Source organism: Charadrius vociferus, unplaced genomic scaffold (genome assembly GCF_000708025.1).
Source record: "Charadrius vociferus isolate BGI_N301 unplaced genomic scaffold, ASM70802v2 scaffold506, whole genome shotgun sequence".
Classification (NCBI taxonomy): domain Eukaryota; kingdom Metazoa; phylum Chordata; class Aves; order Charadriiformes; family Charadriidae; genus Charadrius; species Charadrius vociferus.
This window is the reverse complement of record NW_009648677.1, coordinates 375,049-402,290: the sequence shown is the minus strand read 5'-3', so window position 1 is coordinate 402,290 and position 27,242 is coordinate 375,049. Positions and strand designations below refer to the sequence as shown.

General features: G+C 42.4%; 1 protein-coding gene across 1 annotated transcript; it reads right to left on the bottom strand.

Moving 5' to 3' along the window:
• Positions 1-11,960: 11,960 nt before the first annotated feature.
• Positions 11,961-20,912, bottom strand: LOC104287777 (ras-like protein family member 11A-like). Its single transcript, XM_009886508.1, has 4 exons — positions 20,583-20,912; positions 19,097-19,153; positions 16,630-16,712; positions 11,961-12,720 (listed from the first exon to the last, which is right to left on the bottom strand). The coding sequence occupies exons 1-4, from the start codon at positions 20,725-20,727 to the stop codon at positions 12,253-12,255; spliced, it is 753 nt and encodes a 250-aa protein (XP_009884810.1). The 5' UTR covers positions 20,728-20,912; the 3' UTR covers positions 11,961-12,252.
• Between the last annotated feature and the right edge of the window lie 6,330 nt (positions 20,913-27,242).

The window sequence follows — 27,242 nt, the reverse complement described above, 5'->3', positions numbered from 1 at the left end:
CTGGTGTCCATATAGCCTAGATCAATTTTATGTCCGTGGACATCTGGTGAACAGCCATCCTGTTTCATTAAATCCACAGATGCTTATTTGGATGCCTGAGTAGGAGCAGCTAGAGCACATAGTTTGGGACTTCAGTAGTGGAAAATGTTGGCCCTAAAGTCTGGTATAAAGCATACCCCTCCACACAGCCCTTCTGTCACTCAAAAGTGGTACCATATAAAACTGAGTTCTCAATGACACATAACTGCCTGCATAGACAATATAGAGAGGATGTTAAAGAAATGAGGTACAAATGAAGAGTGGAGAATAATCATTTATTATAGAATATATTAACTGGCTTAGTAGAATGCAAAAATAACTTGCTGTTATCCTTCCTTTAAAACCTAATCCAGCCTAGACTGCCAGTTCCCAGGCTTGTGGGGCTAGAGACTGCTATTAGCCATAAAGAAATGACTGCAGATTGCCATGCACCTGCCCAGCATTTTCAGTTGAAAATTTGAAAAAGACAGTGCGGTTCTGCAGGCAACTGCAGGTCTTTTATCATGACCTTGAAAACCATCAGCGATTGGGGAACCACAACCGTAGTGCTAGACAATGTTCAAGCTCCTTTTCCCTGCTTCTTATAATTGAGGTTAAAGTATCTTCCTTAAAAGAGGCCAGAATTTCAAGGCAAAAATGTTATTCAACAAGCTGATCCACTGAAATCAAATGGAAAATCTCATGCATACAGAAGTACTAGTGTTAGAAAACCAGGTTTACAGTGGCAAAGCTTCTTTTATTGCTCTACATTTGCTTGAAATATGCTGGTACTAAATTTACATTTTGTTTCTAACATTTTTTGAATTTATAAAACTCACATAATGGAGCTATGCCAAGTGGCTCCTTATAGTTCATTTTATTTCCCGCTCCTTACTTTATGGGTACTGATGATATCTTTACTGGGGCATCTGGACTTACTGGAACATTGAAAGGTAAATTGGACATTGATAGTCAGAAGAGCACGCAAAGATCTTGATGCTTATGTAGCTGTCATCATCATTAGAAACAACAGTAAAGCATAGGGAGGGAAACACACTAAAGAAGGAAAATAACCATAAAACTGAATTTAAATAGTATGACCCAAATTTTCCATGACTGGTTTCCTCAGTATCTCTTTAATTGCTTTTATGCCCTGCTAAATAACTGGCCTAGAGAGTCCTGTTTATGTTTATGTGATAGCTCTTTCTTAGACCTGGATTTCTGGGCATGCACAGCAGTGGCATAGCTACTGCCACCCCTGATGCTATCATAAGTGAACATGCTTTGGTGAGCTTAGATGTTTACAGAACACTGTGCCTGTCACATGTCCAATTCACAGCACAGTAAGCGTGCAGCAATTATAAAGGCTGCTCATAGAGCATTTATTAAACACTGCTTGAACTTTAAAGGCAGGGAGATGATAATGCTGATGAATTTAGGCTTTGTTTTGCTCGCTGAATTCTTGTGGTAAGGTTATTTACTTTTTTGTGCTATTTAAAAGCAGTGGGGAGGTAATTCTTTTTCTGTGTATTTCTCCAATAATGTTGAGCAGCGCTGTATGATTATATGGGTTGTGCTTTGTTAATTATGACCACTTAGGAAAAAAAAAGAAAAAAAATCACATTGCATTGTTTCTGTGCTGAGTGGGTGAGCGCACGAGCGTTTCCAGAACAAATACCCAGCTGTATAACTCTAAGGGCATGTCCACATCACACAATAGAGTGTGGGGCGGTGAGTCCTCAGTTAATGCCGACCGAACCAGCTCCAAAACTGGAAGCAGCAGGGCTGTGTTAGCATAGTGCTACATTTTTGCAGTTAAGCGGGGATTATTAGCTAGAATGCAGCTTTGGGCTAACAGAGCTATGCTGCTTTCAGGTCTGGGTCTGGTATGGCTACGGAGGCAATTGCTGTGCTGTCTGGATGTACCGGCACAGCCAGTGGTAGCTCACGACCTTCTGTACCATGCTAAAAGGTACTGATGCATCTATAAATAATCTATTTGGTTATTGCTATAGTATCATATTTGGTTTATGATAATCCAGTAGCCCACAGGTGCATCAGGACTCCCACGTGCATCGTAGTAGTCTGATGCTGTACAACAGAGTAACTGATATCCTGAAGACATCAAACCTAATCACTAGGATCTCTTGTGCCAGAACGAATCTCACTGGGCTATTCCTGGAAAGTGAATGCAAAATATGCACGAGGAGTTTAAAGCAAATCAGAGGGCCACTAAATATGCTGAGCTTTTGTTTACACAACTCTCAAAACTTTTTCCGTATGACTTAATGGAGACAACCAGTAGACACAAAGGCTAACTCTGCAAAGCCTTCTCTGCAATTGCAGAGGTAACCTGGGCTTTGAAAAGATGGCTGTCCTACTTTGTCTGCAGATATGAAACTACCTCCCTGGCCTCAGAAATGGTTTTTGCTGTGGGTGATTTTTAGGCTGGGTTGAATCCTCAGCTAATAAAAACTGACAGCTGGATTTCTTTTCATCCGCAAGACTCTCATGGTGCTATGGCAATTTACACCACTTGAAAATGTGGCTTAGGCACATATTAAAAAAAAATCCCAGCTGCTTGATGTGGAGCCTGCACAGAGCATTTGCAACAGGAAACCCTGTGTCAAAACAGTTATGTTCCAGATCCGTCCCTTGGAGAATATTCACAAGGTGAAGAGGAGGCAGGCTGCCAAGCCTGACCTTGTTTTAATTCAGCTCCCTGTGAGACATCAATCTGGGTTTCTACTTCTGGGATTCACTTTCCTTAGAAACAGTTGTTCATTCCTAAGTTTACCCAGAAGCTCCAGAGCTCTTGTAGCTTTTGTTTGTGATTAGAGAGCAAAGTTTAATCCCCACTTCCTGCTCTATTAATAACAAACCATCAGCTCTTCTCCACACAAGGGTGCAGCAATAGAAAATTGAAAACAGTATGACACCTGGCTTACACACAGGAGTTTTAATCAATAGATCTCAAAACACTTTACAAAGGAAGGAAGTATAATTTTAATTTTATGGGAACTGAAGCATAGGGGTGGGACAACCTGAGCAACACCCTGCGGTGTTCTTGGTCCCTTAGGTTACGTTACGTCTCCCACTAGCAGGAAAACATGCCCGAGAGACAGGGAGTGTGAAGATAGGAACTGGTAGTGTCACACAAAGGACGTTTGAAAACACACATAGTATCATTAAAGAAGAGAATTAAATTAAGCCTCTTCTTTCAGTTCTTTCAGATCTTTCAGTTCAGTTCGGAGGCTGAAACTGCATGCTGAAAACTGGCATGTCTGACGCAGGGAATTTTCACATGGACCATTTTAGAAATAAAATGTTTGGAGTTGTGGGCTGGACTTTGACTTTATTTCTAAATCCTAAGAAATTCTTCTCATGTGGAACTCCTAAAAAGAGTTCTAGAATCCTTCTCCTTGGAGGAGCCTGCATCTTTATCCTGAAAGTGTTAGAACCCACGTTTGCCTGATAGCCTTAAAATAGGATTTGTACCTATCAGCCCACAGAAATGCTTGCTGACCAGCTTTTCTGCCTGTGTCATTCACCAGTCAAAATCTACTGTTAGTAGCTCTGTTATTTAAATCTTTCTGAATCCTGGTGACAAACTGGCCTGAGGATTTCCTGCCATGAAAGGAGTTTGTTTTCTTCATGCAGCTTAGAGGCGAGTGGTGTTGAGCAAGAGGATTTGTCAGCTGATTCCCTTCAGACATTTGTTATCATGTGGTGGGAAGATGCAGAATTTACTATTCTCAGCAGCAGGCAGATCAACCAAATCTCTTTGTGTTACTGCCATCATTTGGGAAGGGGGGGTGTCCTTATCTTTGCTACTTGCGAGGAGTGTATTTGGCATAAATTGTAGGGTTTACTGCATCAACGTGTAAGGGTCCAGTCAGGGCACACCGGGGGCTGCAAAGGTGACCCGTGGGGCACATGACCGCGAAGTGCCATGTGCCTGTCACTACCAGCTCTGACACCCATGCAACACCCCATTGCATGGCAAAACATCAGCCCGCCAAAGGAGCACGTGATGTCCTTGTTCAAAAGTATTTAAGAAAGAGAAGCGAGGAATCGGGGTAGACTGAGTGTAACCCGGGGTGAAAACAGGGAGGTTGTGACTGTTGTGTTTGGCTTAAGGGGGAGAGGTAACAAACTATGTTTGTTTAAGTGTTTGTGTAATTGTTTATGTTTTCTTTTTTTTTTCAACCCCTGTATCAGCGATGAGAAGCTTATGTTAATTGGCAAGAAATTAGATAAGTAAAAATTCCCCAAAAGGAAACTTTTGTCCATGGCAGAGGAGGTGGAAACCACAAGGGAAACAGACAGACATGTGATGCACTGATGTGGAGAATATATTTTGACGTCGTGATAGTCATGACTGACTGATTATTTTGTCCTTGTAGGAAGGCCTGCAAATGACATCAAACTAGGCCACTCTCTATTTGTGTAAAAAGTGATCTGAGATCAGGTTGGTCCAAAAAATCAAATTAATTTCAAATCTGATGAGTTTTTAAATTGAAGTTTGCCGTGTTGGGTAGAGCCCTTTGGTGTATGAAAAGGACCTGGGAGCATAGGAAAAGATCCATGCAGGCAGGAAAAATAAATAAAGCAAGCAGTAGCCCCAAAGGAGACCCACCTCCTGAATTTGCAGGGTGCAGGAAGGACTGAAGCAGCAGTTTGTGTCTGGGCAGAGATACTGTGAGAAACTCAAGGCGCGTTTTGCAATGTAGCGTGGGAACTGTGCCCAGAGCAGAAGCAGCACACATGGGAGAAGCAGAGGCAGCCCTGAGCAGGAAGTCCTTAAAGCCATACACACTTTGCCTATGGCTCCACCACAGCCCTTGAGCTGCTTGAGAAACCTTCTTTTTTATTTCTCAGGGTGTCTGTGCGTTTCTCTGGGTTTACTAGCTCACTGCTCCATGCTCCCCCTCTTTTCTCCCCATCTCTCCCACACTTTGACCTCACACCATGAAACTGTCAGAGTGAGGAAACAGTTTGAGCTGAAACATTCATTCCACATTACGTGATTCTAGATTAAAGGCAGGAAACATTTAACCCTTTGACAGCCTTCTCCCCTCATCCTGCAAAGCTTGGGTTTTAAAGCTCCTTGAAAACCATCTGTAAATAGGTGGTGAGCGCTGATGCTTTTTTAGATGCATATTCTTGTCTTACCAGTGGCTCTTACCAGTAGCCACAGCACAGGGATTGAGGAGTGCCTGGGCTTTGCAAACTGAATGTCCCCTCTCAGCCCTGTTCGTGATTCTTGGTTCTTCCACTGTTGAGATGTATTTGCAGTGTGGGGAAAACGTGCATTGCCAAATATATAAAGAGATGAACCTTTGGCTCCATGTGTTTCGCTTCATTCTCCAGCGTGAGGTTCATAAGTGCAAATGGCTAAAATTAAAAATACAGAAATAGATAAAATGAGGAATCTCAATGATTAGCACTCAGAATTTAGAAACAAAACTTGCTTTCTTTAAAGTTGCCTAATAAATAATGCTAGCAGAATAGCACGCACATACAAAATGCATCATTTCACAGCCCTGACACAAATATGTATTCTGGGTTTTAAAAGCCGCTCTTTTGGCAGATGATGGCTCTCCTGAGAGCCAGTTTCGGCTCTCCAGCAGAGACTGATGAACACTAGTCAGATATATTTGATATTTGGTACTAGCTCTTGGACTCTGGACTTCCTAGGTGGTCTTGGCAGTTAAAGGGGTGGATAAGAATGGCAACTCAAACCCTCTGTTCATTGCTGGAGCTGTACCAATATCTACACTGAGACCAGCAATACTACTGTAGTCCTTTAGGAGAAGAAGTGATTTTGGCATAGGTATAATGTAACCACGTGGGCTGGAATGTGACGAAGACGTGGGGTTTTCACCACAGCTCTGAAAGGATGTAGATGGGAAATGCTAATGGCCCTTCAAGGCCTGGATTCTGGTTTTCCATTTCAGCAGAGCACCTCCAGATGTGTAGTTCACAGAAGCGTCATTTTGGTTCTGCCTCAGAGAACCCACGGTTTCCCAGTAAACCCTTTTTATGCACTTGGGAGGTTCTTCTCACAAATGTCGACCTCCCCCACCGTGCCCAAATGGAGGGATCAGAGCACAGACTGTTGAGCCAGAATCGCCACCACTGCTTTCTCTACGTTCAGCACCGCCACCAGCCTATTACCTTTGCCAGTGCTTGAGGGAGAGTCAGTCTCTCTTACTGAAAATCAAATGCACACAGGAGCACAATTTAAAGATTTTATGCTTCTCTTTAATTTCCCTGTCCTACTGCTCTTCACTGAGTGTCACAGAACTGCTAAGGTGTACGACAGTATACCTTGTTCTGCTAGTTAAATAATGAAGAGTCTTGTTCATTCGAGATGATAAACACTGTTGCTTATAGAGCATAAGTTCTAGTCCCCAACAAATGTAAAACCAGCTCAGACACCCATGATCTTCATCAAAAATAGGGAGGCAAGAGAATAGGCTGTTGCACTTCAGTGTGATATTCCAAAGTTGTTTCTCTCTTTCATCATGGGATAGGCAAATATTGAGAGTTTTGAAGTGAAATGCAATGCAGAACCCTGTGAAGAGTGGTGGCTCTTGCAAGCATCTGGAAACCTGGATCACAGTCAAAAAGTGACATAATTCAGCACGCTCTGTGCGAGTTCAAAGGCTACATCAGAAAAAGCCCAACTCCTGCTTATCTGGTGAGCTTTCTAACCAGCAGAGAAGGTACAGTGCGTCTCCAGATTCAGCAAACAAAACTATTATTTTTTCAAAATGACCAGTTACTGGTTGCTAGTGTTCTGCATTATTGCCCAGAAAGAAGAAAAACATTATCCTTAGGAACAGTCTCCACAATCATCCATAATAACAGCACGAGGCATGCATACTTTCACCCATCATATTTAGAAAATGTGCAGCTTCCCCTGGACCTGCTACAGAGGAGACAGTAAGTGTCTGTGTGACGAGACCCAGAGGCTGTGTCCTGAAACCCATTTGGATAAAAAGGAAAATGTAAAAAATGTATCCTCTAAAGAAAAGAAGATTGGTGTGACAGCTCCTGAATGAATTGGATCCTAGGGTTTACAGAGCCTATCAACTCCTCTCTCTGCTTCATATTTGGTGTTTTTTCCATCTGTAGGAACCCATGCTGAAACACTATCATTTAGGATAAATTTTGTCCACTTTGTCATGAATAAAATTATTGTCACCAAATGAGGTTGACAGATGAAGAGTGGCTAGAACTGGGTTTGCTGCATTGCTCTCCGTGTTCCTATTTATTCCAAAATCTTCAATAATGGGCAAAAATCTGACAGAGCAGAAAATCACCAGCTGATTTTCTGCAAGTGGACTGAGCTCATCTACCACTTGCACAGCTGCTTAGAAAAGAGAAGTTCCTTGATTAAACCAAAGAGTTTTCTGAAAAGAGGGGCAAAACTTTACAAGAACAAAACAGGTTTAAGCAAGCAATGACTCTGCAGCACAAATGAGCTCAACATTGCAAGCACAAAACAAGGGAAGGAAATATCGGGCTAAGCCAGTGAGAGCACTTGGGGAGAAATGGCATGAATTCAAAGGTTTGTCTAAATACAGAGTTGTACTGACTTCATTTAGATGTGCTTTAAAATGCTTTAGGTAAATAAGGTCAAAAGGCTAAGTAGACACTTTTCTTTTGCTATAAACCATGTTTGGAGTTAAAACATTTGGAAACAAATTTTAAAGTAAACAGCAAAAAATGTATTTCTAAGCCTAAGGAAGAACAATCGCAGAAGTTTTTGCTTGCTAAATTAAAGGAAAACAAAGGCATGAACGGAAAGGGACAAGGAAGGGCAGAGCCAGTAAGAACAGGGATGACAAAACTGTCAAAGGAAGAGTCTTGCTTTGTCTCCAGAGGTGATAGATTGGATCCTCTTTTCTAGCACCATTGTCCTGCTTTTGAGGTTTTTAGAGTGAAACTGGGGATCTTTTTTAACTTTTAATTGCGTGGCTTTCCTGTGCTGGACCCAAAGGAGACAGGGACAGTTTATAAGAACTCTGAAAATACATGAACAACTAAATACCAGCAAATATGTCATTATGTTCTGCTGCTTCGGGGTCATGTGCTGGCTCTGCAAACATAGCTGCAGCTCTAGCAGAGTCGGTGTGATTTTGCCCCAGTCTTTGAGCTTGCCAGTGGGCAGAGGGAAATCCAGCAGTAACAATAAGCTGGCAGCCTTCCAGTTTGCCTTGTAAAACAATTAGACAACTGTTTTCTGGTACAGGCTAAGTTTCTTTCGATGTCTCAGAAAGTTACTCTTTCCTCTTCATTTGTACACCTGCACATAAATCCTCTGAGTAGCCAGGTACCCTGGAGACAAATATTTCTGTCTGAGCTGTTCCTTGAAATCAAGACCTGAATTTTCTGGTTTGTTCCTGTGCTTCAAGTGTAAACGTGGGATCCAAACAACTTTGAGTTTAAGGAATCTGGAATCAAGTTTTCAATTCAGATGTTAAGATTTAAGTCACCCCCACTGCAAATATGGGCAATTCCTTTATTTCTCGTTGGTGATTCTCTCCTGTGGATGCTAAAGTGCATGGCAAATATGTGTCAATATCCTTCCTCTTATTTACAGACACAGTAACTTCGATTAAGACATCTGGCCACGATCATCAAGCAAGTCACAGGAAAAGTTAAAAACGGAGCCTGATTTTCCCATCTCCCAAGTCACACTGTATTTCCATCGGGAATCACTGGAAACGTGTGAGAAATGCAACTGACAGAAATACTGCAGAAAATAACCATTTACAAATATCTTCAATAACTCATAAGCCAGTCTTGGTGTTACTATAATTGTGCACGGTGCCAGCACGTCAGTAATACTTTGCTCAGTCAGTTCCTAACATAGGTTATAATTTAAGTAACTTTTTCCAACTTTTAATTACATTCTTGTGTAATACAACTCACTGTGCTTTGTGCATACCTTGAGGGAGGTGGTATGGTCTGGTAGTTGTTGTAAAGAGTTGGGAATTAATTACAAAGGACACAGTTCTTTAGTTCCTCTCAAGTACTTGCTCAGCTGTGTAACCTTGGGGCGAATCACTCAACTGCTTTGTGCCCAAGTAAACCCAGCTGTAAACCATCTTGAAAACCAGATGGTGCACGAGATTTAAACCGCTCAGGAGAATGAAGAGGGGTGGAACAAAAGTGAATTCTACAGCTTGTTGCTATTGCTTCTGATGGAGTTAATCTGGGCTTGACCAGTATAACTGAGAAGAGAATTTGCCTTGATATCCAAAAAAACCCCTTTCACTCTCAAATCTTTTTTTCCTTTCCTCTCTTGACTTTGTGTCAAGTACCTTCTCTCTAGAGGCTTCATTTTAAACCTTCAGTAGAATACGTGTTTTTCCTTGGCAGCTTAAAGATTCTAATTCAGGATCAGGTTCTACATGACTAATCTTTGATATTTTACATGAGTATTTTTAGGCAATTAATTCTATAGTGTTCTTTTCTCCCTGCTTTTCATGCTCCCATTCTCCTTCCTCAGCCTTGCTTAGCTTCAGTGGCCCAGTGGTGTGTTCTGGTGTGTAAAAGTACTACACTGTTAATAAAAATGTTGAGCTCTATTGTCTTCTGTAGATAGCATGTCCTGGCTTAAAACCAGTATCAAAGCTATTACAGGATTTGTCTTGCTGGTCAACGAACAAAGGAAATACTATACTCAAGTTTCCGTAGCAGAATAAATGTTTGCCACGTGTTAGTATTTAGAAGACTTAAATGGTTCAATATTTTTTGGCCTTAGCTAAAATGTAGACCTTTTTTCCCCACCAGTGCCACAGGAATGTGGGAATACTTATGTAGGAGTACAAAAGTAGGAATACTTGTGTATTACTTCTAAAGCAGGGTGTATTAGGTTATACGAAGGGGAAAAATACATTTTTAGTCTGGTATAAACAAGGAACATTTAAAGATGTGAGACGTAAAGGAGCCATTTTGTACGCTATTCAGGAAAGACTTTCCATGTTTTTATTAATCGCTATTGAAAATAAAACATTGACAGGTTTGACATTTGTTGAGCTTTCTTCCCAAATAAGAAAAGATTAGAGCTGAAAGAGTAAGTTACAAAGAAATTTAACAAGCTAGAGCACCTAATTGTCTTAGGCTCTTACGAAAACAAATGTTGTCAGCGAATTGTCTTCAGCAATTTTAGCCCTTGTTATACAGTACTGGAATGGCAAAATATTTCATTGCTACTCAAAATTGGTGATCATTTTCCCAATGTAAACAATTTTCAGTTTGTGTGTCTCGCAAACTTTTTGCTCTATTTCCTGTTATTGAATCCTTAGATTCAATATTTGAGCTATACTATTAGTAATTTAAAATACTGAAATTCTGTGCTGATAAATGCCATACCAAAATGCCTGCAACAAATAACAACACTGCTCAAATACCAAACTCTTAATTAACCATAAGCTAAAATAGAAATCCACTGATACTGTTTGAGTCCCTGTTTGGATGATGTAACTTTCCTTTTCCCCTTCTACTACCACCTGAAACTAATGTTTAAAAAAGTGAAGTTCTTTTGTGTGAATAAAAGAATTTTAAATTAATCAGAACACAAGACATTCTCAGATGACCAGATGTTGAAAACAATAAATAAAAGATAAAGTGAGCTGTAGATAGAGCAAATCCAGGTGATAAGGAAAATCAGGACTGGAGTTGTCTAATATAGGGACAAGAGAAAATATAAAAGACATTTTCAAGCCCTGAGCTACATAAATACACATCAGAGTCAATTTACATTTTTGCTGCTCATAATGAGTAAAAGGTTGATTTAGCTCAGTATTGCCAGCTGAAACCACAGCTGGGAGTATTTTTCTGTATCCATCAAACTAGGGTTTTCCCTTCTGTGTTCCTGAGTGTAAATCATTGAGTTTTACGTCATTTCATGGTCCTGTGAATTGCTCATATGGTCTGTTTAAAGAAAAGATTGTTGCATCATGACTTTTACGTGGTCCAACCCAGTTTCTTTCCACTCTCACTGAGAACAGAATGATGGATACTTCACGTTGTTGTTATTACTCCCGTAAAACGGGACAGCTCACAGGATACAGCTTCAAATCCCTTTGTACGTGCTGAGACACAGTGCAGTGAGATGCTGCCAGTGAAATATGTATTGATAGACTGGTGATTTGGATGCGTTGCAAAGTATTGAGTAAAGTCTGGTCCTAAGGCAAATAACAAAATGATAAATTCCCAAAGCCAGAAATTTCAGGCATCACAAAACATTTTCTTCTTCTTCAAAAAAAGATCTAATGAATTAAATATACTTTATGAGAAGGCCTTGTTTCTTTAAAACAGCATCTTTATTTCAAAATCTAACTAGTTTGGAAAAAAAAAAGTTAAATAGTTTTAGGTCACCTCCTTGCTCTTGATTAATACAGTATGGTTTTTTGCAGGTTTTAAACCATGCTGCTCTATTTGTCCCTCTCATTGCCATGTAGGAAACCTACAGAAAAATTAGAAGTACTTGACTGAGAAACTGGCTACAAAATGCTGCTACAAGTATGTATTTTGCCCATACAATCACTTTCAGAAACAGGCAATATGCTTTTAAAGAAAAATAATCTGAAAAAAATAGTGATTTTTTAAAATATCTCCCTTTAAAGAGACACTGCAAGGCTAACGCTTGCATACGAACAAATCTCTCCCCAAGTTGCTAAGAACACTTTCTAAACTGCAATTTAAAAGCTTTCAATTATTACTTTTCACTGTTTATGTTCGTCAATTACTTTTTGCCTTTATTTTCCAGTCCTGTGACTAAGCAAATCTGGTAAATTTTGCTTGCTCAGTATAGCTCATGTCACTCTCCTCATGTCTTGCTGCTGCTTATTGCCTATGTTTGGGAATACAACCATCCCAAAGAGAAGTCGCTTCTCTTAAAAGTAGCATTTAATTATTTTTATTAATAAAATCTACATTTTAAGCCTAAACTATTTGACTGTGTCCCTTTCAAAAAGAGAATCATTTGGGACAATCTATTTCTTAAATCACAGTTTCTAACTTCTTGCCCCAAAGAGCAAATTCTGTAAGTTCCTTTGCTGAATGAGCATGGGATTTTTAAGGAAGATGTAAAGACAACATGGAAGAGCCTCTCACACAACCTGATTGCTGAATTGCAGCGATGGCCCGTATTGCCAGCTTATTTTCTTGCCTTTTTTTCAGGGCTGTGGAAAACAACTTCTGTCGGCTACATCAAAGTGTGGTGGCAGATTTCCCTTTGGAAGTCAGAGCCTGTTTCAAACGTCTCTTTAGGTCCTGCATATTTGGCGACTTGGGTCGGACGAGGTGGAGGCCTCTTCGTTTCTCCCCATTGCAGCTCCCAATCATCCTGCTGACCTCCTGGCAAAGCTGCTGGAAGGCTTCATGCACTCCCTCACAGTTCTCCCGGGCTGAGACCTCATAGTAAGTACCTCCCAGTTCACCAGCCAGCTGGAGTCCTTCTTTGGAGGACACCTGCCTGGCTCGCAGGAGGTCTCCTTTGTTCGCCATCAGAAGCAGGGGGATGTTAGCATTCGGGTGAATCTTGCGGATGTGCTGGTGCAGGGGACGGATGACTCGGTAGCTCTCATAGTCTGTGATGGAGTAAACAAAAACGAAGCCATCTGCCCAGTAGATTGAACGGTTTATCTGCTCTTGGCAGCATATGCTGTCAGTGTCATCCTGCCATCAAAACCAAGAGGTGTGAGATTAGAAAACTGAGAATAGGGAGCAGACAGAGCAAACAGACATACAGCACTGTTAGCTACTCAGAGCTTTGTTTTAATGTGTGGCTGTTCTTCAGCGTACAGGCAGAAACCTCTCTGACTGCTGGAGAACGTACAAGGGACAGGAGAAATTTCCACTGTGTCAGTAACATATTACAGGTAAGCAGTAACGTGGAGTGGAGAAGGGTCAGAGCAAATTGGTTGAAAAGAAGAGAACAGCCAAAATACTGATATTGAAAAGTTTGTTCTGTATTCTATCCTACTAAAGCAGTGTGACAGAAACCCATGTTTTTATTGTGGATAAAATTGTGATGGGCACGGTAAGAGCATTATAAAATTCAGCAGGCTAGTCACACTACTGCAAGTGAACGGTTGTCCCCTGAGGTGGTTTTTTAGGGCTTTTTCCAATTCTGTATTCAATGTCTCCGTGAACAGGGGTTCTCACTAAGTCTGTTTGGTGAAGCCTGACAGGTTTTTCTGCCATGTAGGTCTCCAGATAGTCAAAGGCAAAGTTATTTTGAAAATGCAGTTTGTTACAAATGATCAATGGGACTGAAAATGAGGTGAAATCTCATTGTTCATTTGTGGAGCAGCAATGGGTTTATATTATTGTTTTGCTGGCCACACATTTGTTCAATCCATCACCACTCCTACTCAGACAGCCATAACAATCACCAGCGTTGGGAATATAAAACTGAATACAATACTGTGGGACTTGAAAAGAGATCAGCTCGCTATTTTCAGCTAATCCTCTACTCTTTGTTACCCATGCTGGCGTGTAACCCAACCAGATAGGGAGATCACGGCTGCAGTTATTACCAGTATGCTTGGTTTGTAAGAACTGACATTCCTGTCAGTATTACAGGCTTTCTGGAACTTTGTAGTTTCTTTCATATCCAACAAGGCACTAAGCATTTTCAGTATTCAGCTCTTGATGAAGCTGGTAGGAATTAGAGGCTTTTGTGTATTTTAGGAGGAATACAACATTGTGAATACAGAGGCCAAACTTTTATTATTATTGCTAAATTCCATTCAAGAAATCTTCATCAACTTCAGTAAGACTATTAGATAATGGAACATATTTTCTATTTATCTATAGAATATATCTGCCATTCACATTCATTTAAACAGAATTTGCACATGCTCAGCAATCTCCCAAAACAGATCACTTCTATTTTGACACCTAAATATGAATCATAAAGCATAACTTCAGGAAGCAGAGGTGGAAAAGAATGAGTAAAAGCAATCAGTATCTTTATGGTAGATCAGACAGTAGAGAAAAGACTACTGATGAGGCTCATCTGTGAGAAGGAAGCAGAATTTCTGAAGGCTCCGAGTATAACTCAGGCTTATGACTTCCAAGAGGAGTTCTGCTAACTAACTGCCCTTTAGTAAATATTTCAGTATTGCCCATAGAGGCACTGGCTCATCATACCTAGTAGTTCTTTGCCCTTGGCAGCTCACAGTAACACTAAATCCTGTTAGCAGTGAAATTGTTTAGCAGATGCTCTTATCACTCCTCTCCCTCCCCAAACCCCCAATCCAAATGAAGAGGGCTCCTCACTAGCAGTCTGATTTAAAAGGTTAATGAGAGCGAACTCAACCCAGGACAGGGCAGACTGTGGGAAGAAGGGCAATTTGCACTGTTGGTGTCTGGGTTGTATCCAATCTGTAGATAATTAGCCACCCTTCATCAGTTGCTAGCCTCTTTCACCGGCAAACTCCTTTCACGGGGAAAAAGAACTAATTGCTTTGGCAAGCGTTTTAAAATGTTTTTGGAGAAGGTGTACATTCAGAGAGCCCTAATGAGCAGAAATTCTCAGTTACTCCAGCGAGGCCCACCCAGTAGTGAGATGGATGGATAATCCCCAATGGAATGCTTTATTCAGCAAAATCAAAGGCTAATGGGCTACTTTTTAAATGGAAATCTCTGCTCCAGAATGAATTTTGAAACACACAGTCATTTGCCATGTATAGACCAAGCAGTAATGAATCATCTAACAAAACCAGTTATCTGTTTGCTTCTGTTTCTCTCTTAAACATTAACATTTCCGGTGTGGCTAGAATCCTGAGTGATTCCACATGACTTCCTCCCAAAACACTGTACTCAGCCTGCAGAGTGCAAGAAACTCTCTTCCTTAAGGATTTTAGCAGAAAATGCGGCCTATTCTCAGTCTTAACAAGTCCTGTTCAGGAGCAGTCCCTTCAAATGACTTCATATACATCATTTGATGCAAACAGACACAGGCTAAGATAAGCGTGTCTGTGGGAACTGTTGAAACAGTGCAGACCTTTGACTGGGACAAAGAAAATGAAACTCCTTCTGAACTAAATTAAAATAGTTTCTGGCTAAGAAACCCCAGCTGTTGGCATTACTAAATTTTGGGGAGCTCTGGCTACAGTCACAGAACTTTAAGGCACAGTCTTAATTAAAACAGGGCAACCAGAAAATAAACATATATCTGGTGTGAAAGAGGGAATTAAATTCCTTCATTCTCTCCTTTCTCCATGAGATAGAACAGAGAGGGGACTCCTTTTGTTAAGTGTTTATCAGGCAGTCCCAATTGTGCTTAATCACCACCCACGGCTTCTCTTTGCAGGTCCTCTCTAAGCAAGCTGGCATAGGGCCTTTGTACTATTAAGTCCCACTTGAGTATTTGGAGGACTTCCATAGCAGCTTTTGTTTGCTTTTTAGTGTGCAACAGAAATGAGGGGTCCTCTCCACAGCTCTGCACACCCCCAGCCGCAGCAGAGTGTGGAACTTTGTCAAAGCTTTCTGCTTAAATCTACTTCCAGTCATCAGAGAAAATGGAAATGGAAACTGAGGCTGCGGGAGCTTTGCTCATCCTGTTCTGTAAGCTCAGGATGGAACAGTTCTACAGCACAGGATTGAACCCACGCACACATGGGTCCGTGCAGACAAAACAAGGCATATAAAGCTATCCAGGGCTAGCCCGAAAGAGGGTGAGAGAAGGTGGTGTTCCCATCCAGGTGTATATTTGGCCAAGTCAGAGCTTAGACTGAGGGTAAGGCCAAACCTAGAAGTTGAGGTTTGATGGTGCCAAGAGGATACCTAATTTTATCATGAAATCTCAGCTATTCTATAGGGATTACTAGTTTCATGAGATTTCCACCATTCATGTAAAAACAAATTTCATTATGTTTCCTGCTGCTTTGACACTATTTTCATCCTCTCATTCTGTGTGTGAAGCAAGCCTTCAAAAAAAGACATCTTCATTTTAGATTCTGCTTGGAAAAATATTTCTAGAACCAGGTTGCTAGTCAAATATTAAATTTAGAATATCTAAAACACTGATAGCAAGAGAGGTGTAGATAAACGCTAACACCTTAAAAATAAGAAATAAATATTTTTTTTAAAAAAGTAAGGATAGCACCAAAAAGCACCCTAGTTGGAAATAACTTCTCTGATGACTGTACCCTTGAAAAGAAACACCTTTCTAGAGACTGGAGGTTCTGAGTGTGTAGAAAGGTCTAAGCTGAGCCAGCTGGGCCTCTAGGCAGGTGAGTTTCCTGCCATGCAGGGACAGAAAGCATTTGACAGGAAATAAAACAATCAAGGAGTTGGCAAGAGTGAGCCAGACTATGATTGTACTGCTATTTAGGCTTGGGATGCAGTAATGCCTTTGGAATCGATTTCTTTCAATTCTGACTTACTCTTAAAGTATAAGCCCGCTTTAACTTCTTCAAGGGCTTGTTTTGGTGGAGCTTAAGGTACCCCCTTCATTTGGGTTTGAGCCCAGATATATTTCTGCTAAGTGGAGCTACTTACAGACGGAAGTGCTGGCAACAAACAAGAGACAATAACTGTGCTGTAAAGTATGGATGCACTGAGTAGATGTTTTACCTCCAATGAAACAAAGGGAGTATCCTGCACCTGTAGAGAGATCTGCTCCCCATCTATGGTGAACTTTCTTGAATACAAAGCACCTGGTGGAAAAGCAAGATCATTAGAGTCAGGGACTGTAACAAAGAAGAAAGAGTACATAAAAGCAAAATGGAACTGTTGAAATCCAGATTTTTGAGGCTGAAGATATGTAGCTGCTTATAGAAAAGTGAATGGCACCAGAGTGGTTGTGTGGCTGTTTACTTAAGTGGGTTTGTATTTGCTATGCGGTCGGATGTTTTGAATGTATACCTAGGGTGGTATCTGGGAAAGGTGCACTTAGTATTGAATCAAATAGTTAAAGTGGGCACATAAATCCCATTCAGGTTTTCAATCTGTATCATTAACTTTTTAAAATGTGGACTGCATATATTTTTCATCTCAGACCAAGATACCCAGGTGTTGTCTATAAAAGGAGTGAGCTGCTTCCTATTGCATTTTTCTGAAAGTTTTTAAAAAAGGAACGTATTTTTGCTTTGGACACAGAGTAAGCGATTGTATATGAAACATCTAGATGCTCTTTGGGATTTGTGTGACCTTAGCAGTCAGAGTTTGGTGGGAATCTGCAAAGACTGGACGCTTTGAATCTGATTTTTGCTTAATCTGAATGATACATATTCAAGGCCAAATGCTCGTTCAAACCATCTAGCGCTGATCCAGCTCTAAGACGACCATCGCTATTCTGGGCTTGAACTTTATTTTGTTACTGGACTGTGGGTTAAGTGACAAGGAAAACTTAATTTTTGATCTTACGAACTAGCCACGGTTGTGACAAGGACAGCTTCAGAGATTGATGTCATCATGATTTTACTTTAGAACTTAATACATGTCACATGGATATGTGAAGAAATGCTATATCCACAGCTGTTGTGTACAGCCGTTTAGTCTCATCCAAATACAATTGTCACTGCTGCATCTAAAACAATGCACTTCATCTGAAATGTAGAGAAATCGCATCAACTGGAGGGTAAGGAATTCAGATTAACAGGGAGGTCAGTTAGTGACGATAATGCCATCACTTCTGAAAATCATCTTTGGTTGAAGGAAACAGGTGTTTTTATTCCAGTGGAAAAGAGTCTGAGCTCACAGAAACACTTAAAATATAAGGAAATTTAGTATGGCAAAGTTTGCCGCATCTGAATCCAACATTATTGTATTATGTGTTAATACTGACTCTGTGAGGTGATATAGCCATTCTGGGATTTTATTATTTTTTTTTAAAAGACATCAGATTTTAAGCTGAAAAGATGTTACTGTTTTACAGGAAGATACTGCACCCCTGAACCAAGACCAGAAAACATACTATTCCTACCCTGTAATACATTGCAGAAAAAAGAACAGGTACTTCCAGACACTGACTGTGCTTTGCCTTATACCCAGCTGAAGGAGAAGCATGGTTGAATGATCACAAATACACTGCCACCTGTTTCTTATTTCTGGCATATTTGTTTCTTCTACAGCATGGCTGTTGGGCTGGTAGTTTAATGAGAAAAGCATGTGGTTCTCAGCAATGTCTCTGGCAGCGATCCATTGCAAAGCTCAGAAGTCTAACTTGATGTACAGTCTCCCATAGAAGAGATGAAGGAAAAGAAAGAGAAATAGTGCAGCCAACCATCGAGGTTACTTCGGGTCAGTGAGAGGAAGCTGTAAGGAGGAGCTTTCAGATTGTATTTCATCAGACAGGCAGAGATCAAAGGTGTCTTGTACTGCCATCTCTTTTCCTAACTCATCATTCTAAATTCAGGCATGCATCTCCAAAGCAAAGCAACCAGTGCTTTGAATCCTGTTCTCCTTCATCCAAAAGCTATGTGAGGCCTACGTGTGGGATGTGCTAGTAGGTATGAGCATGGTGTACGTAGATCCTTTCTACAACGCTGGCCAACACAGCTGGCGCTTCCTTGGAACAGAGGCTGTGACTTAAACAGTTCACATGAACACATCCTCTGAGGTGTCAGGATTAAACAAGAAATGCAGCAGAAGCGGTTTGCATGGTCACTTTGCTTATCTTATGGAAAGAAGACTTCAGTTTGGAAGTCTCCCTTGTCATAAAAGCCGCTGAAAAAAGGGAGTACACAGGGAAAGTTCTGAACTGCCTTTTACGCACTTTGGAATTCCTCTGGGTTCCCTGGGGTTACAGAGAGAACAGTTCAGTCGATATGCAAGTTGTTCCTTGAGTCTGCATTTTAGTATAGGTATGTCACCAAGCAAACTTTTTACTCTGATCCTTTTCCATCAAGTTGAAAAAAAAATAGCCAAAAGGATCATAAATAATGAGCTTTTGATTTATTGCTTTCATAGCTTGAGGCTATTAACTGAAAATATGCACCTTATGGACATCTAACACTGTTTGGCTTTCCTGTAATATGCACCAGTCACAAAATAGAGTAGATTTCTTTTCAAGCTCTCTGCAGCAGAAAAGCAGACTCACCAGTATTGGCTTCATAGTCTCCAATAAATCTCTTCGTGAGAAAGCGCACAACCAGGGCTGTAAAACAATGAAAAAAATATGGGCTTTTAATGTGAACCAAAATCAGTCTTTGCAGAACACATGTAATATCTTACTGGAAGAGTTAGTACAATATGAAACCAAGTTAATCTTTGAATTGCTCACATATTATTCTGCAAATGCTTCTCTCAACACTCGCAGGAAAAGATCTGGGGCCAGGCTGTGATACCTAATGCAGAGTTTTTAGCAACTTGTATTGGAAATTATCCCTTAGATTCAGTGTGGCTATTCAGTGCAGGATACGGGGGTTGGTTTGTTGTGACTGCAGGTATAGCAATCCGACCTTCGGTTTGTCATAATTAGAAAAACATCTACAAGCCAGTAAACTGAAATTAATCCCGATGCCAAATTTAAGGCCTCTGTGTCACATAAGGTGAGGCTGATGGATGTAATGGTTCTTCCCAGCCTTAAAAGTCCTCAGTCCACCTCACGAAACCCATTAGTGATACCTAATCACATCCAGCAAACAAACTGCATGTGCTCTGCACACATGGGTCCTGTTGCAGTGCCCTGGGCCTTCTTATTCACCTTAACCTGCGGTGCTTTCTTACACCGTTGGATTAGAATGTTTTCCTTTTTCTTGATCACTTTATAACACTTAAAATCCTAGTAAAGGTAACTTGTATTTCTGCAGTGCTTTCATCTCAGCAGATTCCTAATCATTTGCAAAACCACTGAGTTAACAGGTAAATAAAAGGTTCTATTCTGCAAACAACTCTGTCATAGATTTCATTTAAAATAATAATTTTTCTCACAGTGGATACTGGGTCACCTCTTTAGTACTCTTAAATGAAAGACACTGTGCAGGTATCTTCAGCAAACTACTCAAAAATAATATGAAAATGTGGCTGCTTCAAATGCAAAACAATCAAACGTTTTACAGAGTGCTGTGGAACCTCAGATGTAGTAAAACAGATCTGACTTTAATAATTTCTGAAATCATGAACCACATAGTCAAAAGCATTAATGCTCCCTTTACCCCCTTTTCTTCTCTTCTCCTTTGGAGAATAATACAGGAAGACATATCTTGTATGCTGCTTTTTGTCTGCAGAGCGTAAAACATTTACAAGAGGAGAATAAAAACCACTAGTCCCATTTTTGGGGGGTGGAAATTTGGACACGGTTAAATAATTTGCACAAGAACAGGTAGAATCATTTGTGAGTATGCAGCTCCCAACACAGTGCCCTCTCCTCTTAACGGCCACCTCACGTTGGCTGCTCACGCAGACCTACGGCAAATCTCCCTCACAAATTATTCAGCACATTTTCAAAAAGAAAAAAAAAAGTAACTTAAAATGTTCAAGCTGCAAGAGTTAAGAGTTTTCACAGCCTTGGGTCTGTCTGAGCTGCGAATGAGCTCGTAAATAAAGCAGGAAGGGAAAGCAGGGAACTACACCTGTGGACTTACCTGTCTTGCCAACGCTACTGCCACCCAGTACCACGAGCTTGATGATTTTGTTGGGCACGCAGTCTAATACGGGATACTCTGGTATGGGGAGCAAGAGAAAGTTAGTAGAATACTGTGACATAGTATCCTGAGAGATGAGACGCATGCCAGAAAGGAGAGCTGTTCAACTCCAGTAGGAGTTGGGGGAGAAAAGAAAGAACACAGCTTCTCGGCGTCTGTTCTTGGCTGTATATCCTTGGATAGCGAAGCCTTCTCATTTCATTTAAGTAGCTTTCCCGAGGAATGTTAGAGCGACTGGCCTCCTCTTCCCGATGCCTCTGCTCAGACAGCAACTTTGGAAAGCAAAAGGGAACTTTTTGATCAGCCCCCGTGAAAACTGACTCCTCCATTCCCCAGCCAATCACAAGTGAAACCATGACATTCCTCCAGCCGGGCACCAGCGTGTGCCTCCATCAACCGCGCTCCCTCGCTCGCTCCCCGCTTTATCTCCCCGCTGCCTGTTTTATGTGCTCTCCCTTGGCTCATTGCTAAAACGAGATTCTTCTGTTTTACAGTCATCACAGCAGTGTTTTCAGCGAGATACAGTCACCCCCGTGCTCTGCTCTAATTCCACTTTGAATAATCCCGTTCTGCCTGTCTAGTTTCTTTGCATTTTCAATTGGCTCCAGCTCCATGCTGTTGTTCTCCCTGCCCTATTGTGTCCTGCAGTTGGGCCCCTCCAGAGTGCTGAAGCTGATGGGACACTGCTCTTCAGGAAAACAAACACATTTCCCCCCCCAATTTTCAGGCAGCTGTGGGTTATTCCAAAATACTAGCTCACGTATGTATCCTCCAGGATACATTTGATCTGCTGGTTTATACACGTTGTTAGTCTTAATGGCCCTCTGGAATGCGGGTTAGCATTGGGTTGGGACACTGCAGTTTCTCCAAACATGGGAAAGTGAATTTAGCGCTGGCGACAGCCTTGGGAAGGCTGAGGAGGACTTGGTATCCTTCAGCAGGGTGAGCCAGACAGAGGCAATGAGGAAAGAATGACTTCTATAGGAAAAAACAGTGTAGTTTTAAGACAGCTGGCGGCCGCGAGGTCTGTTGGGATGACAGCATGTAACTGTACACTAGCTACAATCAACTCAGTTATCAAGGATAATGGGGAGAGAAGAAAAAGGGAAGAGCAGTGGGGAGGGAATGACCCAGATAAAGCAAAACTGCAAATAATATAAACCAGATGTAAGTTTAACTACAGAAAACATAGTTAGAGCATTCATCTTTGAAAAACTTCTCAAAAGAGGTCTGCAAGGGGCAGGAGCAGCTTTAGGCAGGAGTGGGAAGAGGTGAGCCTGCCCAGTGCAGGCAGCGTATTTCTGGGACGTGTACTCTGGCACGTGGTGTGGGAGACATGGATATTAACGGAAAGTGGCACTGCAGCTAATCCACCCACAGATCATGGAAACCTGAGGATGCAGATTTTTCCAGTCTTCTGTACGCTCCTAGCAGGCAGAAGGTAGGCATGGCTCTTTACGTAGAGGCTGCAGCCACCAAAAAGGCTTTTTCTGCCCAGCTGCTTTCACGCCACTGCTTTCGATCACAGCATACACGAGCTCTCCCCAGCAGGTTTTAGAGGCCAGCAGTACGGTTGCGAGCTAGCACAAGAGGGTGGAAATCAGGCCAGGTCTCTAGATTACCACCCCTTCCCAAAGCGCTGGGGCCCAGGTTGTCAAATGATCCCAATTTCCACGCCGGCATCACAGAGGACATGCCGAGTGTGAACTGGCTTTAGAAAAATCCAGCTTTGGTGCACAGCAGTGCAGTGAAACAAGCACAAGATTCAGAAGATTTATGGATGTGTCACTTTTCTAAGGCTCTGTTTCCCCTCTAAAAACTCTTTCTGAAGCGGTATTTCTGCAGAGTTGCTGTCTAAGCACCAAGTGTTATTACTTTTACCATCATGACAGTCAGCTGATGAAGAAGTGGAACAAAACGTCTGGAGGGCTACGCAGTTCATGGTACCGGGAGGGAGCCACCACATCACGTGTCTTTTGGGACATGGCTCCTATGTGAATGGTTTTCAAATCTTCCAGTGTAAATTTGCTTCCAGATTTTTGCAAACACCCAAACACTGAAAAATCTTTTCCAGGAAATTTCATTACCCGGGTGCTTTAATCTCACACAAGTTTTGTAAGAGGAGGGAAAACAAGAGGAGGTATAGGAAAATGCTCAAAATGTTGTGGTCAATTAACAGGGCACTTTGAAAAGTGTTATTGAGCTGGACATGTTATAAATTTTGGGATTAGCTAGCAGCAGTATGTAACTGTCTGCCTTTCTAAGTGTAGGATGTTGGAACCTTTGTTACCATTTGCTATTAAAAGCATATGTTAGTAATATAAAAGTATTCATCAGAATAGTCCTCCCATAAAACCAAACAGTAATATAACTATCAGCTTCTAGGTGGCCAGAAGAGTTTCAGCCCAGGGAAAAAAGCCAGATAAGTTAAGAAAGTTTACGGAGAATATTGTATAAGAGCAAAGGCATTCCTAGAAGAATATAGATCTGCTCTCTTGCTCCAAAAGAGAGGCAATGCAATCAACAGAAACATAAGTTAAAGTCCTTTTGGGTAACCAAACGTTGTGCCAGTGCTGAGGAACTCCAGAAGGACCTCGCAAGAGTGAGTGAGTGCACACAAAGTTGGCAGGTGACCTTTAATCTAGAAAAATGTAAGGTAATGCATCTAGAGAAAAAGAATATAAACTATGCTTAAATCATGCTGAACTTGGGGGTGGCACTCACAAATTGGGAAAGAGACCTTGGCGTCATCACTGGCAGTTCACACTCAACAGCTCAGTGTGCAACAGCAGCCAAAAAAGCCAACACAATGTTGGGTATCCTTGGGAGCGGAACGGAGGAGCAGACATATGGTAGCCTTTTGCTGCTTACATAAACCCTCAGCGCATGCCCATCGCCGGTGTGGCACGCAGTTCTCTGCATCTCAGAGACATAGCGGGGTCTGCGGCGGCACAGAGCTGGGCACCAAAACCGACCATGGGCGTAGAGCAGCTGCTGTGTGAGGAGAGACTGGAAAAGCTGTTTACCATGTGCTTGCAGGGATGCTGGTGCTGACACAAGAGAGGAGATGCGTGGGGGCAGGAATGAAAGACCAGCAGTGGAGGAAATGTTGAACTGCTGCTTTTGGCAGCTGTGATGGCTTCTGGTTGCTGAAAACAAATGTGAAAGCACTTTTAGACTGCATCTTGGAAGCAGACCCATCGATTTCTAGTTCCTTTGCTAATACGGTTCAATCTAAATTTCTTATGCACTGGCCCCGGCTTCTCATGCTCCTAACCAAAGCTTGTTTCTGCTGCGTGCAGAAATCTCTGTCCAGAGAGAAAGGATTCGTTCTAGTAATAATAAAAAAGCAGCATATTCTCCAAAAGTTTTAAATCGATTCTCAAGCTCCTATCCTCTCCCCACCACAACTTTTAGGCTTGAATTCTGAAAGAATTTGAGTAAGGTATAGCATAAAAGCCAGAGGTTTTCATATCTGATCCTTATCTGATTTTCTAGATGGTCAGAGAAGTCTTTTCACTGAGTGAAACCATGAAGAAGGATTCACACTATTTGCGATTGTATAACCCTTGGCATGTAGAATAAGAATTGTTTTTAAAAGAGATTGTCATTGTTTGTGCACAATGGACTTATATTTAGCTAAGAAAACCGTGTTTTAAATTCAAATTCTCTTGGAAAAACAATAGCTTAAATTAGAGGGAGAATGTTTGCAAAACTCAGAGCAACTTTGAAAACATTTGCATGATTCTGGAGATTTCACTAACCGCTCCTTGGGTTTCTCCACGCAAAGATGTGTGCCTTTGCATGCTGCACAGAGATTATGTTGTTTCCACACCAAATTTTTTACAGATTTATTTATTGGTCTATGTTGCTTTTGGCTATGGTTTTTATAAGATTTTCTATTTTTATTGTTGTTGGCACTCCTACACATCTTCAGAGATGAAGCATTCTAAAAATAAAAATATTTGCCATTACCATAGTGCTTTTCATATAAGGATGTCAAATTGGTTTTAAAACTGGGTACAATTATTCCTCATACATTTTACAAAAGGAGTAACAGATGAGAGAGCCAGAGTGACCTTGCTAAGATCCCAGCACGATGGGGACATGACGACTGTTTTCACTGTTTCCCCTGCTGCCTAGCACTGGCAAAAATGATCTTGCTTCTAAAAGTCCATTTGTAACGGTTACATTTGCCTCCAGTGTATCTCAGATGTTTTTATACATTATATTGACGTTACGGCAACGCGGCTGGAGAAGTATGGCTCATTTCTAAGCAGAAATGCTAAACGTGGTGCTGGGGAAATGCCGGATCCTTTGGCAGATGCTGTGATAAAACTCGTAGCTGGCAGCTCGCGTACACGGCCCCCGCTCCTCAACGCATTCCAAACAACAACAGATTGATCTTTGCAGCTTTGTCTGACCGTCTTTGTTCTTTCTTGCAAACTTGGGGCCCAAAGGCCAGTTCTCACACTGCACGAAACAAAAGTAGTGGTTTAACCACCTTTTTGCTCCCAGTAACTAGATACCCTTGTAGTTGGGAAAGGCAAATAAAAAGCGTCTTTGCAGGAGGTAAGAAAGGAGCAGGGTGGAATGGGATGTGTGCGAGGAACCAGTCTTTCTCTGGGGGCTTGGGATTTCACCTTGTGCGGAGCCTGATTGTGGGTACAACGCATTAAAAATGTGTCCGAGGGGTTCAGCAGTAACTTCAGAAGATGTTGTTTGGGGACAAGACTGCCATTTTAGCACCATATTTGTACCCAGCACAAAGTTGTTCTGATCCTGAGGCCAAAGGGGAAGGAAGTGTCCTCAGATACTATTGTGACAGCTGTGATAAATCATATTTGCTTCTATTTTGAGATGTAAGGGAAGCAATCCTTTAAGTATATAGTTCAATTTGGTTAAACACTGTACAGATTCCACTATTTCTGTATTTCCTGTCCCTAATTTTGTTGCATTGCCGTTCATGGAAACCCTGTAAGAAGCACGTGTCCTTTTTCACTTTTAGCATATTTTGTAAGGAATTTTTTTTTTTTTTAAAAAGGTTGCGGAATATTCTCCCTTGGGAGCCTGTAGTAGATGACGTGGAAAGAACAATGTGTATAAGAGAACATCGCTGCGGGCGAGCAACTCAAATAGAATGGAAACATCTTGGCCTCATAAAAAAAAATTTGTGCTTTGGAAACTGAACTGTCCTCCCTTCCCCGCAGAAATTCCCACAGGATGAGGGCTGGAGTGAGGGGCGGCGTGTGGAAACAGCCCCATCACCGCTGACGGTGTGCTTCGTGCACAGCCTGGACAGGGGCCTTCCAGCCACCTTCATCGGCACTTTTCAACAGCTCTCAATTTATGATTAAGCCGAAATATGAGCCAGGCTCCTTCCAGGTTTGACCCAATTCTGTAGCTCCTTATCAGCCAGACAACAAACATTTCTACCCATCCCTGGCTTCGCGAGAGTTGTTTTCCTCTGGCACATATTTGCTTTTGGTATGCACTGCAGGAAGTGCTGTATGGCGACTCAGCAACATTTTTCACTTCTTTTCCTCCTGGGTTCACAATAGACACTGCTGTCATTCATAGCGCTGTGCTCTGAAAGAGCCCTTTTTGTGATTTTGCTGCAATGGGGACATGTTGTGCAGAACGGCAAAGGATTACTGGGTACAAAACCACTGTCCGACTCCGTCATCGCACTGGGCATCGTTGTAAAAATCCGTTTATGGGTGCTCACAGCCCCTGAAGTCTCTCAGGAAAAGCAGAATTTTAGCATGCATTTCATGGGTGGCCGTGGTGGTTTCCCTCGCTGGGGGGTTTGGCGACGTCCCCCGGCTCCATCCCTGTGGCCATGACACCTTCCTCCAGTTTCGCTGGTGACATGTGCAGCATCGCCCATCCCACCGGGGCCTCCAGCCACCTCCCTGGGCCAAGGGACATCACAGCATGTCTTGCCTGGGCCAAGGGACATTGCAGCATGTCTAACCTGAGCCAAGGGACATCACAGCACATCTCACCTGGGCCAAGGGATGTCACAGCACGTCTCACCTGGGCTGAGGGACATTGAAGCACATCTAACCTGGGTGGAAGGACATCAAAGCACGTCTCGCCTGGGCCAAGGGACATCACAGCACATCTCACCTGGGCCAAGGGATGTCACAGCACATCTCACCTGGGCTGAGGGACGTCGAAGCATGTCTCACCTGGTCCAAGGGACATCACAGCATGTCTCACCTGGGTGGAAGGACATCACAGCACGTCTTGCCTGGGCCGAGGGACATTGCAGCCCATCTCGCCCGCCACCATGCCCACGGCTGCGCCCACCAGGATGTCCCCGGCTCTGTTTCGGCAGCAGGGGAAGCCGCAGCCCAGCCCTGCGGTCACCCTGAGAGAGGCCTCGCCGGGACCACGCCACGTCGGCCTGGAGCGATGGGGCCTCGCAGGGTCGGGCCGCCCGGGGCGGAGGAGGGCAGAGCCGGGAAGGAGGGGGCCTGAGAGGCGGCGGAACCCCCCGGGGCGCGGCGCGGCGCGCAGCCGGCGCCATTTGGACGCCGCACCGGCAGCACCCGGCCCCGTTTGGCGGTTGCGCCACCTGCGGCTCCGGCTGCC